Source organism: Synchiropus splendidus, chromosome 1 (genome assembly GCF_027744825.2).
Source record: "Synchiropus splendidus isolate RoL2022-P1 chromosome 1, RoL_Sspl_1.0, whole genome shotgun sequence".
NCBI classification, from domain to species: domain Eukaryota; kingdom Metazoa; phylum Chordata; class Actinopteri; order Syngnathiformes; family Callionymidae; genus Synchiropus; species Synchiropus splendidus.
In genome coordinates, this window is record NC_071334.1 from 71,071,264 (window position 1) to 71,088,756 (window position 17,493).

Sequence of the window (17,493 nt, forward strand, 5' to 3'; positions counted from 1 at the left end):
TTGACAGGCTGCTCAGGCTGCAGATCCGGTCAGCGTCGGCGCAGAGTGAGACTTTTATTGAGCTCAGTATTGACTCGGCCGGCTGCAGCTCCGGCTGTCTCTGTGGCTAAATGGAAGAAGACGACTCCTGAATTCATCTATATGTTAATGCTCAATCTCGCTCCATTGTCGTGCGCCGCTGGCAAATCATTTTGGCCCAATTGTTCAGAAATGGAACTTCCCTGCGCCGATGGAGGCGTCACGTGGCAGCGGAGGAGCAGGGAGAAGCTAATCCTCCTCCAGCCGCCGCCGCCGCTCCTAAGCCGGCGCTCCAGGAACAGACGCCACTCTCCCTCTCACAGCAACTTTTATGGGATTACACTGCAGATCTGTGGGAGTCACCAACGAGACAGACTTCCAAATGTCAAGCAGGCGAGCTGATCCTCCATTTTGTCCGTTTCTCAGACGACACAAGTCACCTGACTGCAGCCACAATACAGCGCTCAGACACAACACAGGACGGTGAGAGATGAACTGAAACATAAAAATCCTCGGCTTGAATCGGTCGACAAAAACACAGGCTAACAACAAACAAATGACTTGTTTGTCCAGGGTCAACTCTTGAGCAGACGCTCATCAGCACTTCATAACAGACTTTTAGCTAGGGGGCGCCCTGTTTTCTCAGCAGGACGCCCTGAATCTCCGTTCATCACCTGTTTATTCTGGGACGTAAATCTCAAGCAAGAGCTGCCGCAGGTGACGGTGAGCTCCGTCCAACCGCGTCGTGACAAGAGAAACGCGTTTCAGCTGCTGCGAGGGGGCGGGGCCTGCTGACATCATCACTCCTCCAGCATGCAGGGTTGGTGCACTCACCGTCCTCCTTGGCGCGGCGGTCGGCCGCCTCCAGGCCCGTGTTCCCCAGCGGCGTCAGGCTCAGGTGGGTGGGGGGCGGCAGCAGGCCGCTGCTGTTGTCCTCCGACAGCTGGTAGAGTTGCCTCTGCGCCGGCTGCAGGTGCCAGTTCAGGCCCAAGAGGTGCATGGCTGCAACACAAGAGACGCTTCAGTCGCCACATCAGGAGACGGACGTGGCCCCCGAACCAAGGGAGGGACAACATATGGCATGGACCCCACCCCACCAGACCCCCCAACCCTCCACCTCGCCTGTCGTCCCTCCACAGTGTGGGACAAAAGAACAGCACATCAGCAGAGGAAGCCTCACCACAGTGACCGTGACATTTCTACAGGGTCGACAAAAGAAATGTCAACAACGGTGGACGGGCGGCGGCGGCGGGGTGAGGGGGGTGTTGAGACGATGACAGATCACCAATAAGAGAACGGACAAGACCAGCTTAGCGCGGCAAAAGCCACCGGGGGAAGTCAGCAGTCAGCAGAAACTCCATCGAGCGCTTTGATTGGTTTGCTGGTTCTGCTCTGTGTGCCATGACACTGACCCGTGCCCAAGGCTCCCGCATCATTCCAGCAGTGGTCTCAGACTTAGAGGCCACGGCAGCAGGGGCAGCAGCTTCTGGAGGCCGACTGCAGCTGCTCGGCACCTGGGAGCTCCGACCGCCGGAGAGACAGGTGGCTTCGCCTGGGACATTCCACAACTCATTTGTAGTTCTCCCTCCGCTGCCATCTTGGAGAGGCCGCGCCAAACCTCTGCTAACACATTTGGCTAGCAACAAGACAAAAGGAGTGGGGATGTTGGCGTGCTGCCATGAGCAGCGCTTCACCATCACCTGAGCTCACGCCGCCGCTTCCTTCTTGGCACGTGTGCCATGTGTCAGGCGGCGTCAGCGCCGCGGCCAGCTTCACTCCTTCAAGGCTTCCATTCATCATGTGACACTCCCAGCCAGCAAGGTGGCGAGCCAGCATCGGTGCAACATTATGACCAGGACTATGTGCAGGACTGGCTTCAGGTCAGGGGTTCGAGTCAGACCCCTCCTTTAACGCAGCGTTTGGTGCCACGACACACGTGAGGCGAGTGTCAGGTGTGGCGTGCGAAAACGACCCAGCTCCACCTGACGTGTCCGGAGATAGAGGTGACGCCATGAAATCATGACAGTGAGAAGGTGTTGAGGAGCAACCAAGGTGAGGAGATGATCCCATGGACTGGCTGCCATTCTTTCTCTCCACTCTACTGTAAAGCTCCAGTGTGGTGATGCGCTGATCCCTCCCTCAGTCAAAGCAGCGCTGCTGTGGTGCGCGGCGCTCCTCTTCCCACACACTCACAGCCAAGAAGCCGCTCACATGCTTCAACAACTTCCAGCTGTTTCTAAAGCTGATGCGCCTCTAACTGGAGCACACACCTTCACCACAGAACCATGGAGGCATTTGCACCTTATTCCTAGCGTCGCCCTGTCACCACAAGACCCTGACGTTCACCGCATCCTTGAGTCAGACTCACCGGCTGAGACTCACACAGAGGAACAGCAACACGACAGGTTTGTTATTCCTGACGTCCGGATGCTGCCAATATGGATCAGTGCGGTGTGTCAGCCGAGATCGATGGAGGCGAATCACTCGCCGCTCCTCCGAGACCAGGTCCACCTCACAGGGTTGAAAAACCTCTTCTCCTGCATCGACAAACTGGAGCCAGTGACTCGACAGGATGGAAGTTGGTGGAGACAAGTGACGACAACTGCCAGTCACTTGATGACGCGGCGGCGAGGAAGGTTCCAACATCATGTTCAACACAGACTCACTGAAACTAACACAACCACAAAAGGCCTTTAATTGGGTTCATTAGCGCCTCACCCCGCTGCCCAATTACAAGGCGGGATAATTAATGGCGCTGGAAATTTTCTCCTCAATCAATCTTTCATGAAACGGGGACCTCAGCCGTGAGTGGGATTCAGGTCTCGGTGTGAGGTCTGTGGTTCCACGCGTTTGCAGCCGCACTGCATCCTGGGACGATTTGAATCGCCATGTTTGACTGAGCGCCATGTCGACCCGTCTCTCCGGCGCAGGAACCGTCTCTGTGGTTGGGGGGTGGGGGGTACGGTTCTCACGGTTAGCATGAAACCTCTGAAGCAAGACGAATATTGATCAGCAAATATGAGGTCACCGGGCCTGTGCACTCACGTCACTCTTCGCAGGTCCGACTGTAAAACCGCTTTCAACATTCAGATGGAAACAAGACCACAACATGTTCCCAGAACACAGCACTGATCGAGATCGGCCGATATCAGCGTGACCGGTGACTGCCGATCACAACTGATCAGGTGACAGCCGGTGCTCTGATGAAGCCCCGCTGGTCGTGATGCGTCCGCTCCTCCCTCCTGGCTGCTCACTCAGCAGCAGCAGCACGTCTGCTGTGGAGCTTCTGTCATGTCAAGTTAGCATCCTGCAGCACATGCAGGGGACAACGCTGCGCAGGGAAGCGCCTTCCAATGAAACTTGACGGAGCACAGAGAGTTTTCTGGGCTCATGACAGTGAGAGCTGGTTCCTCAGCAGCTCTAGCTTCCACCGAGCTAGATGAGCAGGTCGGTCAGAAATGGCCGGATCCGTCGCCGTTTTGGAGTCGGGCGGCAGCGTTCATTAGCTTGAATCAGAAACTGTTGAAAACGTCCCCTACAAGCGGCCAGTATGGAAATATTTCACGGACATAGCACAGCCTCTGACAGCTGATCCGTTTCAGCACTCTACCGTGTCTAGAAAACCCTCCACTGTTTGAGACACTTGGGTCACAGAGTTTGGTCACATGGTCAACTTGTGCACTGGGACCTGTCAAGTGTCTCGGGTGTAGCCCTGACCTCGGCTGAGCAATAGAGGGCGGGTTATCGAGTGATGCTAACATCCAGTTGCAAAGGCATGAAGCAGGAATGTGTCAGGAACACAGACATTAGCGTAAGGGTGCTAACTGCTATGGCGAGAGGTGAGACGTCACCAAGGTGAATTCACCTGCTCAAGGACATGACTGATGACACGCTGCCATCAAAGCTGGTAGAAGTCCAGACTGATCTGAACAACAGAGGTGGATCCAAACGTGACGCCACGACTCATGTCTCGCCCCGGCAGCGTCTGATGAAGGCGCCGGCTCATTTGCCATGGTTCCGCGAGTCTTCCCTCCTTAAACGGAGACATAAATCAGCAGGATGATTGTTATTAATGGGGATTTTAATGCCTGCGTCCTGGAGCAGCAGCCAAAATGATAGCGGCCGTAATTGTTATGGCAGGATTCCGATCTACAGCAAACGTCCAGACGGAGGATCCCATTCATCTGGAGCTGCCTCTTCTCTCGTGGGCCACAGAGCTGAGAGGCGTGGTGAACTGATGCTGCTCTGAGCGCCGCGACTCGCACGTTTTCTGCCTTGGCTGTGGTCTGGAGGACAGCCTCATCTGAGAGTCAGTGACTATACGCCTTGACAGTCCTTACTTCTGCTGCCGGGTGCCAGCGGCAGCACGTGCCACAGTGATGCCGAACGTGGAGCAGATATGCCCCAGCTAGTTATGGACTCTGCTAGCCACACTAGTCTTCCTCATAAGAATCAAAGTAGAGGCCACTTGGAGACGAGTCACTGGCTCGCCAGCTCGGAGGGGGGCAAGCAGTCCCAGGCTCAGAGCCCCACAGTTTGACTGTGTTGCTGAGCAGAGCCACATGCTCCAAACACGTCAGGCTGTGAGGCTTCACCTGAGCCGCTGCTCACCTGACTCAGTATAGCGGTTGAAGAACATCACTGTGTGTCACCAGGTTTTTGGACGTGGCCCCGCTCTGTGTGTGTGTGAGCCACGCTGCAGACTGGAGCGTCTCCTCTTCACGGACTTCACCTCCATCAACAGTGAGTCACAGGTGAAACACATGCCAGAGCTTTAGTGGAGGGAAGGACAGAGTCAGACGTGGAACTGAGTCATGTCAGGGGTGTCGATGGTGGATCTGATGAGGCTCCAAGTCTGAGGACCACCTCTCCCATCGCCATTGAACCTGCAGCCAGGTTTATTGTTCATGTTTCAAAGAGAAACACCAGTCAAAGTCTTTGAACAATATCGTGACATTGAAGCTGGGCAAAGAGCCGCATGTGGCTCAGGAGCCGAGGGTTGGCCAGGCCTGGACTAGTACCTGGACTTAGCGCAAGACATTGGTTGCGCAGCAGTTTTCAGGTACATCTGTCCCGCATGTGCCACAGAATGCTTCACTCTCCAGTTCCTCAAAGGATCCGATCGCCCACTGGGACGTCACCGCGAAGACACATGCCACAAGCGGACAGGTTCTGGATCCCCAACAGGAATAGGTGGGCAGGGACTCACCGATGAAGTACGCCAGCAGGAATAGCAGCGTGACGGAGACGAGGATGGCACTGAGGGCGGCGCACTTCCAGTTGCAGTGCTTGTACGGCTTCTTCAGGCTGAAGGCGGGACGGGAGAAGGTGCTGCGCGGCAGAGGGCGCGGCGGCGGCGAGTACACCGTGCTGGAGGTCAGGGGGTACCCCGGTGAGGTTGTGCAGTACATTGGAGAGGTGCCGCCTGGTTTGAACAGGAAGTGTCTGGAAGAGGAAAGAGGTGTGGTTAGCGCCGGTGAACAAAGCCACGGCGCCAGTCTATCATCATCACCGTCCATGTACACATCCAGGATCTGACTCCAACAGCCAGCGACGTTCGGAGGCTTCTCATGACCTCTTCAAGCTAGCTTGGCTACGGGCTCTGGAATGAACATGAACTCTACCGAACTGGGGTTTGGCAGAAAATGCTCTGATGTTGAGCTTCAAATCTTCGAGCTGCGTCATGTTGAGGCCTCAGGGGGAGGAGGAGGATCAGCTCCCCTCGTGTCTGTCATCAGTGAAGAAAGAGCTGAGCCGGAAGACAGAGCACAGCTGGGTTGCTCCCCTCACCTTTGGTCACCACCTTTGCGGTGACCCACAGAACAACCTGAGAGGGTGGAGGAGAGTCTTGGCTGCTCCAGGAGGAGGCAGCTGAGGAAGGTCTAGCTCTCTCTGATCTGCAGCATCTCAGAGAAGAGCTGGAGGAAGTTCCTTTGCTCCAGCTGCTGCTCGCGTGACCTCAGGCAAGAGGAGACGGACGCTGCTGTGGCGAGCTGCGTCTGACAGTCGACACCGGAGTCCAGATGTCAGTAAAGGTGCCCGCAGAACCATGGTCTGACTCTTAATGGAGGAAACTAATCCAAAGCAGTGTGTTTCAGTGAGGCTGACACTCGGTCCGCATGTTGTCCACAGGCAAATCCAATGCTGTTGCCATGGTAACGCCACTGCCGCACCGACACGGACAGTAAAGCAGGAGCTCAGTCCAAACACGGATCAATATGAGACCTGACGTAGAGCCCGCTGGCTGCAGCCGCCTCTTGTTTATTGCATGCCACAGCGCCAAGGCCCTGCCAGAGCCGCGCGACCTCGAGAGGCTGCCGTCGGAGCGACCAGCGGTCAGGGACGGTCACATGACTGGCGCTCACTGCTCCGGCTGTGACGGAGGATGGACCCGACACACCAGACTGTGGGAGTCCAGCTCTCCACGGCCGCAGCTCTGCCGAGTCAGCAGAAGACGACCGCGCTCTGACAGACACCGCTGTCATCCTGTCCCACGGACGGGGCGGCGCCGAGTCTTCCCTCAGGACCAGGGCTCTTGCGTCGCAGCGGAGAACTTTGTTCATTTTGAATGACGAGTCTCGCCACTTGGCGCTGTTTAGACATCGGTGGAGGCAAGTCACGTGACGACGGCGGCGGCAGTGGTGATGATGATAGACGGGTGGGTTGGAAGGTTCTGGACGGGTCAGGCGTCGACACACAGCAAAGCGGAGCGAGCCACAGAAACATGCCACCTACCCGTCGGCGTATGTGGCAGCGTGGCGGCCTGACGCCAGGACGTCCATCTCGATGTGGTTGTCCTGAAAACTCTCTAGGAATGACTGCTTTGCTAGGTTTCTACACACAGGTGGAGAGATGGAGGTGAGACGCTCGTGCAGGACACGGACGCACACACACACAGACAGACCCGACACACACGGTGGAGGGAGCTAGCTCTACCACAGCGTGACACACACACACACGGCTCTGGGCTGCGGTGACTCCGCTTTACCTGGTGTTGAAGGAGCCCTGCCCCTCTCTGCACGCGTCCTGCTCCTCTCTGACAAACATGAGCGTGTTGGGGCTCCTTGTGAGGTCGCCATGGGAGAAAACAGGGTGTCACTTCATGAGAGCGTTGACAGCGGTCAGAGGCAGATGGAGGAGGGACTCCCGCATGCTGGACGCCATGGGTGTGGCGAGAGAAAAGCTTGCCTTCACGCTCGGCCGACAGTCACTAATGACCCAATAATCAGGTGGACTATTTTGGAAAATATGAAAGATTCATTACCATTACTGACAAGTGAGGACTGATTACAATGAAATACCTCTCATTTTTCTCTTGCATGAACAAGTGGAAGGAAGATATCAATGCACTTCACGACTTTAGTAAACACATGAATCAGAAAGTGTAAAAATGAAGTCATATAACAAAATAAGGCATAAGAATAGAAATATGAAAATAATAAACATATTTGTACCTAAATATGTTTCCAATGTCATAACTTATTTATGGACGGATTATAATACTATTTTTAATTATGGACATCACTTTTATGTTTGTGGTGTTTCCATCAAGTTTTTCAACTGGTGTTTCTGCTGCTCAACAAACTGAATGACAGCACTTCCTGCCTACACCGGGCGGCAGCTCAGCTGATTCAAGCTTTTCTCTCGCTCCATGGTGCACCATGGTGTTCGACACGAATGCCGTGGCTCCTGACGGCATCCCGCCTGCAGGGCACGGTGCGGGCCTCACCTGGTTTCCAGCGGGATGTTGCTGTTCAGCAGCCAGTTGTCCTGCGCGCTGCCCGAGTCTGGAGCGCCGGCCGGACCCTCGGGAGGGGCGGAGCTGTCGGTGGGGGCGGGGCTGGGGTTGCTGCGGGGCGTGTAGGCACCCCGGTTCAGGGAGTTGACGGAGGCCACATGGTGCTGATGGTTGGGCGAGTGAGAGTGCGAGAGCGGCAGCGGCGGTGTTCGCAGACGAGAGTGGTTCTGGAAGACTCCGTCTGAAAGCCAGAAGAGTCTCAGTCACAGACAGGAAGTCAGGTCAGCTCCAGCGCCGGACTGGAGGAAGAGGAAGTGAGAGGGAGCGTAACTCGGTCAGGTGCACGCAGGGAGCCACCATTGGTGGCGTTGACACTGACAAAACATTGGCCGGCCACTCGAGGCTGACGTTCCATGCCCAGCTTGGGTTGGTGAGACATTCCCTTGTCAGAGCGAAGGGGAATCATTCAGTCGTCTTTGCTGGCCAGTTGAAGCTCAGACATCATCTCAGGCAGCAGCCCGTCTGTCGAGCCTTCACAACGAGACGAGATGAGCTCAGTGCCAAGTCACATGATCTCACTGCTCTGCACATGAGTGACGGCCGTTCATCGCTCGCACGGCCCGCGCTGCATGAGACACTCTTGTTTACGACGGAAAACTGCCATTCCAGGTTTGGACAGAAGACGGCCATTTGACCAGCTGCCACTTGGTTAAGTCGCTCTGCTTCCTCATGACTTGGTTGTCCCGACAACGCTGAAATAGCTTGCAGGCAGCTTCAGCTCCAGGTCTGAGGCGGCCGCGCGGTGCCGGCGTGTCGGTCGGCTCGCGGCAGAACACGCTCGCTGAACTCTGCTGAGCTTCCTGGACGCTGCGTGGACAGACAAGTCAGGAGCAAACACTAAAACACGCAGCCTCGTGAGAAAGACTGGGGGAGTTTACGAGTCGCGGCGGGCGCCAGGGGCCTGGTGCAGGCCGCCGGGGCCCGTTACTGACTTCATATCACAATCCAATATGTTCTGAAGCTCTCGTCAGTCGGGGAGCCATAAAACAGCCTGTGTTTGTTCTCGGACCCCGGGGTCGCCGTCCTGACGTGACACAAGTTACGGCCAACAAAACTTCAGCTTCGACTGAGGGTCCGAGTCTGGCAAGAGTGTCACAACACAACAACCGGGGGTTGTAGCGACCGTTTCTCACGGCGGTCCTTTCTAAACCTCTCCAAGGTCTTCTCCACAAACCAACTTCTCTGGCACCAGGTGCCACTAAACTCACCGCCGGGGAGTAAACCCAACACAACCTGACTTGAAACCTCCGCAGGTTCTGGTAGAGAAGCATAAATAGATACAAATCTGAATGAGCTTCTTCAAACAGGATTCAAAAGGCAGTCGAACCACGAGGAAAAGAATGACTCGACAACAACAAAGAAAAGGAAGCACAGACTGAAACGGTGCAATACGGCCTGACCAAGACAACAGAACTCCTCAGAGTCAAAGCTCCAGGTGAGCCTCAGCCCCGAGGCCAGTCCAGACAAAGACCCCGCCCCTCCCCCGGCAGATGTGGTGAATCAGCATCAATTACTCACAACACGAGGGCAGAAGCAGAAAAGAATGGTTCTCCATTGACCTGCCGCACCAGAGACGAGGGGAGCGGATCCATTTGTTAGGACGGCGACAGGAGAAGAAGGAGCTCAACTTTCACATGCGGATCAGAGCCGCGGCTCCATTCACACGTTTCATTTCTCTTCATAACAAATGTAGCTGCCTCTCGCCGCTTTTCTGGACCTGTAATTAAGTCCACTTGGTTACCCCCCGGCCCGCAGCCCGGGCAGGAATGTCTGAGTGATGGTGCCTCGCTGGGAACGTCGCCTCCCTCGCCATCCACTCCTGCACTTCCCGCCCACCGTTGTGGTTGGGAATTTTGAATCTGTGCTGTAGGGCTTTGGTTCACCATGGTTGTTTGAAAGTGATGTTGAATCCAGGGAACCTTGGATCATGACACTGGTGGACTCTGACTCTCTGGATCCCTGTTTCTTTGATGAGATGGAGTGGTCCTCATAGGTTCTCTGAGGCGCTCCTCTGCCTTGGTTCACATCAACACATGCAGCTCTCCTGCTGCCAAGGTGACAACACTTGGATATTGGCGGCGGTGGCGTCCTCTTCCGCATCCCCATTAGGCTTCACTGATGGAGGACACACTCTCACAGGCAGCGCTAATGCTACCAGCCGCCATCAGTTAGGGACCGTCAACAAATTCTAAAGCCTCAAATATAAGTGAAATCTTCAATAAGGCCATGGAAAACAAGCATTTTAGGAGAGAGAATTGTGACAAGGTTTTTCATCACACAAGACAAAGGACTGACAGTTTGTATCATGATCTGGAGAATAGAATCTGACTCCATGATCATTTCTTCACCTGATTTCTAATGTTTCTTCAGTAGCATCTAGGAACTGTGTCCAGACTGCTCCATAGTTCAAGTCAACTGTTCAGAGACATGAGACACAGCAGACAGACAGACAGACAGACAGACAGACAGACAGACAGACAGACAGACAGACAGACAGACAGACAGACAGAGGGCTCCATTGAAGCCCTAAATAAAGCTGGCAGAGCAGCCTGTCAGACACCAGCGGCTTCTATTATCACATTCCTTGTGATAACTCTTTTGGTCCCCATCACCCGTCCCTGTGGTGCAGTAACACAGCCCAGTGATGGTTGGTTCACTGCACTGTATTTCCTACTGTGTTTTCACTGAAGGAAAACCAGCACCAGGAAGCTGAACCAGGACCCAACTCTTCCTCCTGCGTGGTTGCATTGGCTGTTCAAAGCACAGTTTCTGAGCATAACTGACGCTGTAGTGACTTCATGAAGCGGCCTGACGCACTCCCAGAGCTGATGGGATCAGTCACGAGTGGCAGCACAAGACGCTCGCAGGGCGACACCAAAGGTTCCTTCAGCAGTTCACGCCTGCACGTCCAGACCTCACAGAGTCTCCTGGGCTTTTCTCTCAGTTCCGACTCAGAGAGTCCAACTCAGATGTGGACGCACACCTCAGCATTGTTTCCCAACATTTTCAGCGTGCCGTCGCAGGGCAGGCGACTCGGCAGAGCACAGGCACCAGAGCTGGAAACAGGGCGCCATGTGCTGCTCATGAAATTATGATTGGGCCTCAGAAGGCGGCGCGACTTTGAGGGGTGACCTGCTTTAACCACATTCCTCGGCCTGGCAGCAACATGGGGGGGTGATTAAGGGCTCCAAATAAAACTCCTAATGCTCCCACAGCCCCGGGCCTTCTGGGCGGCTCAGCATTCCTGCTTGGTCAGCTGTGAGGCTCCCCCGCCCCCCCACCGCCAGCAGAGCGTCCAGCTGCAGCGGGACCCCGACTCTGGCCCGACCCCCTGCCGCTCTGAATTAAGAGATGCTAATGCCGGGCTCAGATGTCGGGGCTCAGCGTGCTAGCCTCGCGGGTGGAAGCCCCTCAGAGAAGGCCAGAGGGGCCGCGGCGCAACACATGCCGCTGAAGAAAGGTCCGTCAGGCTTCAGCGCCCCCAAAAACAGCAGAGAAAGAAAGCAAACAGAAGCTGACGGGGCCAGTCTTAATCCAGCAGAACCTCCATTCAGATGCTCCTCAGTTCAGACTGCTATGGTGACCCGACCCAAGAGGAACCGCACCTGCGCCCGCCTCATCTGAGGTCTCTGCAGCCACAGACCCACTGTCCGATGATACCTGTCAGTGCTAATGCTAACAAGCTCACACCAGCAAAGCTCTTCCGTGTCACGACACAACAGGTGTTTTTCTCGTCCCAGTCCTGCGGTGTGTACAGAGCAGCCACAGCACGTCATGCTTTTCTCTGTCGGATTGCATTTCACGCCGCTACTGCTAACATACGCCGTGACACAACACGAGAACACACAAGGGCGTGCGCCCGGCTGCCACTACCGTCTCAGCCCCAGTAACGCAGACAGCGCAGCGCGGCGCTCTGTCAGTGACTTTAGCGCGGCAGGGGCACGTTGACCGCGGAGGCATCCCTCCTGCTGACTTCCTGCTCGAGTCCCACTAAATGCTACCCACGCTGATCTGAGCCATCAGGGTGGGAAACATCCAGCAGCAGTAAAACCTCGGCTCCGGCGTCAGAGCTTGATGTAATTCAACCCTACGGGTCGTCAACTTGTGCGGCTGATCTATTATTTAGAGGCTTTTATTTTGTTGTGCTGCGCTGCTGCGAGAAGACGATGGAGGGCCGACACCTTCAGCTCGGGAGCTGCAAACCTCCGGCCGTCGACGTGCCGCGGCACAGAACTAACAGCACTTCCTTACATTTCTTCACATTCTCACTTGCTATGACTCGGAGCCAAGCGCCGCTGCGACACCCCTGGATCCGGTGAGCGGTCGGGACACTGTCCTCGCTGGTGACTCGCCGTACGGATGGCCACACAGCTGCGTCCAGAATGACTCGGCTCCACCAAAGGAAGGACTCGCCGTGATGTTGAGCGACTCCAGATTCAACGGCCCTTCGGCCTCACTGACTTCCAAGAGCACGGCAAGCCATGGCAGGGACGATGCTGCCGACCTGCTGCTCAGCAGGTGCTCCCACACTGAGCTGGGATTTGAACCCATGACCTCCCACTGTCATCTGTGCCACCTCACCAGACACAATTCTTCAATGATGTTGAGACTACCACCCACTATCAACAACATGTGACAACGTTGGATCCAGCTGCGCCGCTGACGGCCTCACGCTCACCAGCAGTGGCGAGTTCACAGACACAAGCAAAGATGAACCATCAACACAGAAGGCAATGCTGGCGGCGCCGGGGTGGAGGTGGGTTGTGAGCTGCTCTCTGAGTCAGGGGCGGAACAGCGCAGGTTTAAGTGACCCTCGGGTTAAATTTAGGACGAGTCGGCGACTCGTCTGGTCACACACCCCTCATGCTCAGCTAGCTAACTCTCATCAGTGCAGCTCCAGAACCAACCGGACCACAGAGCACCTCTGCAGACTCAACTCCCACAACTCACTGCGTCCGCCAAGGGTCCACGCAGACTCCTCCGGTTCTGACAACAGCCGCCCACCCGACCCCGTGCCCGGCAGCGACGCAGACTCACCATCGGCTGGAGCAACCAGGTCCCTGAGCCGCCGCTAGCTGAGAGTGAATGGAGGCCAGGCTCATGCTCGGAGTCCCGGGCTGGCTGAGCTGCAGTGTCACCTAGCAACCATTCACAGCGACCATTGGTCTGTCAGGGAGGGAGGGGGCGGCTGGGGCGGAGAGCGGCTCAACAGGGGGCGGAGGGGGGAGAGGGGAGGAGCTGCAGACCACAAACAGACACAACACAAGTGGAGGGAACACACCCACACCCTGCGCTGAACACACTCTCACACGCATGTTTGAATCTCTATCCTTGTGGGGACCACTCCTGGTCATCACCCTTCCCCCAGCCTCTCCCCCTAAACCGAACCATTCAAATCACATGGCTCACCCGAACCAGGACTCTGAACCAAACTGGAACCCAGTTATAAGAAACCACTGTCACTGAGATTTTAGCCCTCTAAACCTTGTGAGGCCCAAATGTCCTCACAAGAAGGAGGCTTGTCAAGGCCTGGTCCTCACAAGCACAGCAAAACATGCCCCCACATACCTAAGTAACTGTCATCGACGGCGGAGGAGGACTCAGTCACATGGTGAAGCTCAGATGTTTGGGTGGTCACTTTGGGGCAGGAGACCTGCCTGAACACCTCAAGTGTTGACGCTCAGCCACATCCGTGTGGAGCACATGTCTGTCAACCGGCTCCTCTACAGTGGAAGTGAACCGCAGGTGAAGATCAACCTTTCCCTCACTTTCCTGTTCAGCTCTTCCAGTCGACTTTGTTCCAGATTTCACTGGTTTCATGCGTCTCCTTCATGGGTTGTCAGGTGCTTCTCTCCAGACGATCCGTTTCTCACTTTTTCACTCTCCATTTTCGGCGCCCAACTTCTGTGAGCTTTGTTAGCGAACTCTGCTTCCATGTTGTGTTGGCTTGGCTTGTTGTTTCCGTCAGGGTTTCAGCTATGGTGGGTGCTTCCCAGAGTGGATGAAGGCCCGCGCTCTCCTCTGAGCCACCACCAGTGGAGGAGAGGCAGTGGCACACAGCAGCAGCGTCGTCTCAGACGTGAGCATCACCGCGCCCTGGCTGCTGACCGGACCCACACCCGGCGTGAGAGAAATCCTTGTCGGTCCAGATGCTCCCTGAAGAGCTTGCAAATACGAGTCATTGACTGGCATCTAATGAGGAAACAATTAGCCATATTAACACATCAGGCGCAGCTTTGCAGGAACGGCAAATGAGCGTGGCCCCGCTGAGAGTTCCGCTCGGTGCTTCATATACAAGGCTGGCGCTGGTGCTGCTGCAGGTTAATGACCGTGACACGCTGCTGCTGCTGCAGCGGGAATTGACTGCATCGGCCGGAAGAATCATGGCAGTCGCCGGCACAAGTCCCCAACAAGGACCTGCTGCCGACTCTTTACTAGCCGGCGCATGCTGTGGTCGTAGATCACAGCATGCGCCGTGTTTCACTCCCCAAACAGCCAATACATCAAGGAGCGATCAGTCTGTCAAAGCACGGTCAGAGCTGAGAACATTGCTAGCATGACCTCCAGCCATGCTGGCAAACCCCCGTCGCACCGCCGCAAGTCCTGCGCATGGCCACAACATGGAGGTCCAGCAGAGCCAGGGTGAGTCTCAGTCAGTGAGTCTCACCTTGAGCTGAGTCCCACCCTGAGATGAGTCCTACCCTGAGCTGAGTCTCACCTTAAGCTTAGTCCCACCCTGAGATGAGTCCTACCCCGAGCTGAGTCCCACCCTGAGCTGAGTCCTACCCTGAGCTGAGTCTCACCTTAAGCTGAGTCCCACCCCGAGCTGAGTCCTACCCCGAGCTGAGTCCTACCCTGAGCTGAGTCTCACCTTAAGCTGAGTCCCACCCCGAGCTGAGTCCTACCCCGAGCTGAGTCCTACCCTGAGCTGAGTCTCACCTTAAGCTGAGTCCCACCCCGAGCTGAGTCCTACCCCGAGCTGAGTCCTACCCTGAGCTGAGTCTCACCTTAAGCTTAGTCCCACCCTGAGATGAGTCCCACCCCGAGCTGAGTGCCACCCTGAGCTGAGTCCTACCCCGAGCTGAGTCGCACCCTGAGATGAGTCCCACCCTGAGCTGAGTCCATAAGGGCCGGACTCCACCAGAAGGGGAGCTATTGCTTCCGTTACAAGCCTCACAAGGGCGCTTGTGTCAGACCTGACACAGCTCTCCAGTCGGGTGCGGCCGGCGGGCAGGCCTGACACAGTCCTGCCATCTGGGTGTCTTAATAAGCTCATTGGGCAGCTAACTAAGGGGAGCGAGCAAACAAACGGCTGCCTGCCATTGCTCGGCGCGGTGGGGCCCCCCGGAGGAACCCATGACCAGAACCTGAGACAAAGACCCGGTCCAGGGAAGTCGGCCTTGGAGACTCAACCAACGTGAAGCACCTCAACAGCCAGAGAGAACCAAGCGCACAGCACTTAGATACACAGCAGGTGGAAAGCGGAAGGATGAAAAACAACAGATTACATGAATGGATGGAGGCTAGAGAAAAGAGAAACCAACCGTGAGGAGATGAAGAAGAAGAAGAAGAAGAAGACAGTCATCAGGCGGTCTCCCTCCAGAACCAGAACCACCACATCAGGTTTGTCACGCGCTGACAGTGGAGGGGAGGGGAGGGGAGGGCGCGGCATGAGGCTTGGATCAGGAAGATGTTTTCTCTCGTCTTTCAGGAGGCTTGGCCGCATTAGCTGAGACAAAGGTGGACATTTCCCTCTGTGCTGTTTACCAGCAGGCCGTGTGTGAGTGAGGAATGTGTGTGAGGAACACAGGGATCTCTTTCTGTGTGGGCTCAAACAGACGGCAGCGCACTGGTTTCTCCTCAGGCTCACTCGCTTTTGTTCCTGTTTTGAGCAGCAGCAGGAGTCCGCTCTCTGGCACCCGCTTCGGGGCAAACTGCACCGACACAGTCCGCAGAAACCTTGGTCCAGGGTCGTCTCCTGGACCGGAGGTTGAGGGGCGAAGCAACTCAAACACTGGCTGGTGTGTCAGACTGACACTGGCCACCTGAGCCCACTGACCACTCGCCATGCTCCTCTCTCTTCAAACCGCCTGTGCTGCTGTTAGCGGAGGCTGGGAGACACAGCCGCTAGCTTAACCACTCGCCCTGTTAGGACGGAGCTAGCCCAAATAACCCTTCATTAATTGACTTCTATTTGCCTACGAGCTACTGCGTCAGACAAGATGCCTCAATTGGATATTTAATAGCTTTTAAATTGTCTGAGACTCATCAATTCCCTGTTTGGCATCGGAGCCGGAACCGGAGGAGAGCGAAGAAAGGTGTGATCCAAAGAGAGTAGGAGCTGTGTTCACAGCCGAGTCAGAGCCGAGTCACGACATTAGAGAGCGCCACAGCGGGTACGGTAGAGCGTCCGTCTGAAGCGGGTCCATGTGGTGCTGGTCTCCACTTCACAGCCCGGCATCGGCCGCCCAGCGTCCCCGGGACCCCTCGTGGTTCCAAGAGAAAGAGCCGAGGTTCTGTCTCTTCACCTCTCCACCGTTACAATATCCTGCCAGCATCTGTCGGCTATTCCGGGCAGTTGCTGGCAAACACCAGTTTTTAAGCTCCGCTCCTGACAGCTTTTATTCCCAGCAGAAAAAAAACAATCAGCAGTGAAGTCATCCAAAGTAAAACAGCATCATCAGGTGAGAGAGTCAGACATCAGGTGTGAGAGTCAGACATCAGGTGAGAGTCAGACATCAGGTGAGAGAGTCAGACATCAGGTGTGAGAGTCAGACATCAGGCGAGAGTCAGACATCAGGTGTGAGAGTCAGACATCAGGCGAGAGTCAGACATCAGGTGTGAGAGTCAGACATCAGGCGAGAGTCAGACATCAGGTGTGAGAGTCAGACATCAGGCGAGAGTCAGACATCAGGTGTGAGACTCAGACATCAGGTGTGAGAGTCAGACATCAGGTGTGAGAGTCAGACATCAGGTGAGAGTCAGACATCAGGTGAGAGACTCAGACATCAGGTGAGAGAGTCAGACATCAGGTGTGAGAGTCAGACATCAGGTGAGAGAGTCAGACATCAGGTGAGAGAGTCAGACATCAGGTGTGAGAGTCAGACATCAGGTGAGAGAGTCAGACATCAGGTGTGAGAGTCAGACATCAGGTGTGAGAGTCAGACATCAGGTGAGAGTCAGACATCAGGTGAGAGACTCAGACATCAGGTGAGAGACTCAGACATCAGGTGAGAGAGTCAGACATCAGGTGTGAGAGTCAGACATCAGGTGAGAGAGTCAGACATCAGGTGAGAGAGTCAGACATCAGGTGTGAGAGTCAGACATCAGGTGAGAGAGTCAGACATCAGGTGTGAGAGTCAGACATCAGGTGAGAGAGTCAGACATCAGGTGTGAGAGTCAGACATCAGGTGAGAGTCAGACATCAGGCGAGAGAGTCAGACATCAGGCGAGAGAGTCAGACATCAGGCGAGAGAGTCAGACATCAGGTGTGAGAGTCAGACATCAGGTGAGAGAGTCACACCCTGCGAGGCACCTACGCCCCCTCCCTGGAGTGCCGGACCAATTTTGCTCTGTCGAACCTCTGAAGACAGTGAGGAAGCTTCATGAGTCACGTGAGTTCTGTCTCCAGGCTCAGCACAAGTCAGAGTCTGGAGACAGCACGAGTCTCAGCCCCG

The 17,493-nt window shown here is 55.6% G+C and overlaps 1 protein-coding gene across 12 annotated transcripts in view; it reads right to left on the reverse strand.

Moving 5' to 3' along the window:
- tenm4 (teneurin transmembrane protein 4) overlaps nt 1–17,493 on the reverse strand; it is a 95,811-nt gene that overhangs the window by 43,541 nt on the left and 34,777 nt on the right. For 8 of the 12 annotated variants that reach the window (XR_008412776.1, XM_053846863.1, XM_053846835.1 and 5 more), the window contains exons 4-8: nt 7,748–7,997; nt 7,007–7,081; nt 6,754–6,852; nt 5,228–5,463; nt 853–1,020 (exon numbers count right to left, since the gene is read on the reverse strand). Coding sequence is in view for 11 of the 12 variants with exons in the window: in XM_053846863.1 (XP_053702838.1) it covers nt 853–1,020; nt 5,228–5,463; nt 6,754–6,852; nt 7,007–7,081; nt 7,748–7,997 (828 nt within the window). In the remaining variant the exon portion in view is untranslated. The remainder of the gene's footprint in view (nt 1–852; nt 1,021–5,227; nt 5,464–6,753; nt 6,853–7,006; nt 7,082–7,747; nt 7,998–17,493) is intronic. The other 4 variants (XM_053846880.1, XM_053846899.1, XM_053846891.1 and 1 more) reach the window with 2 other exon arrangements.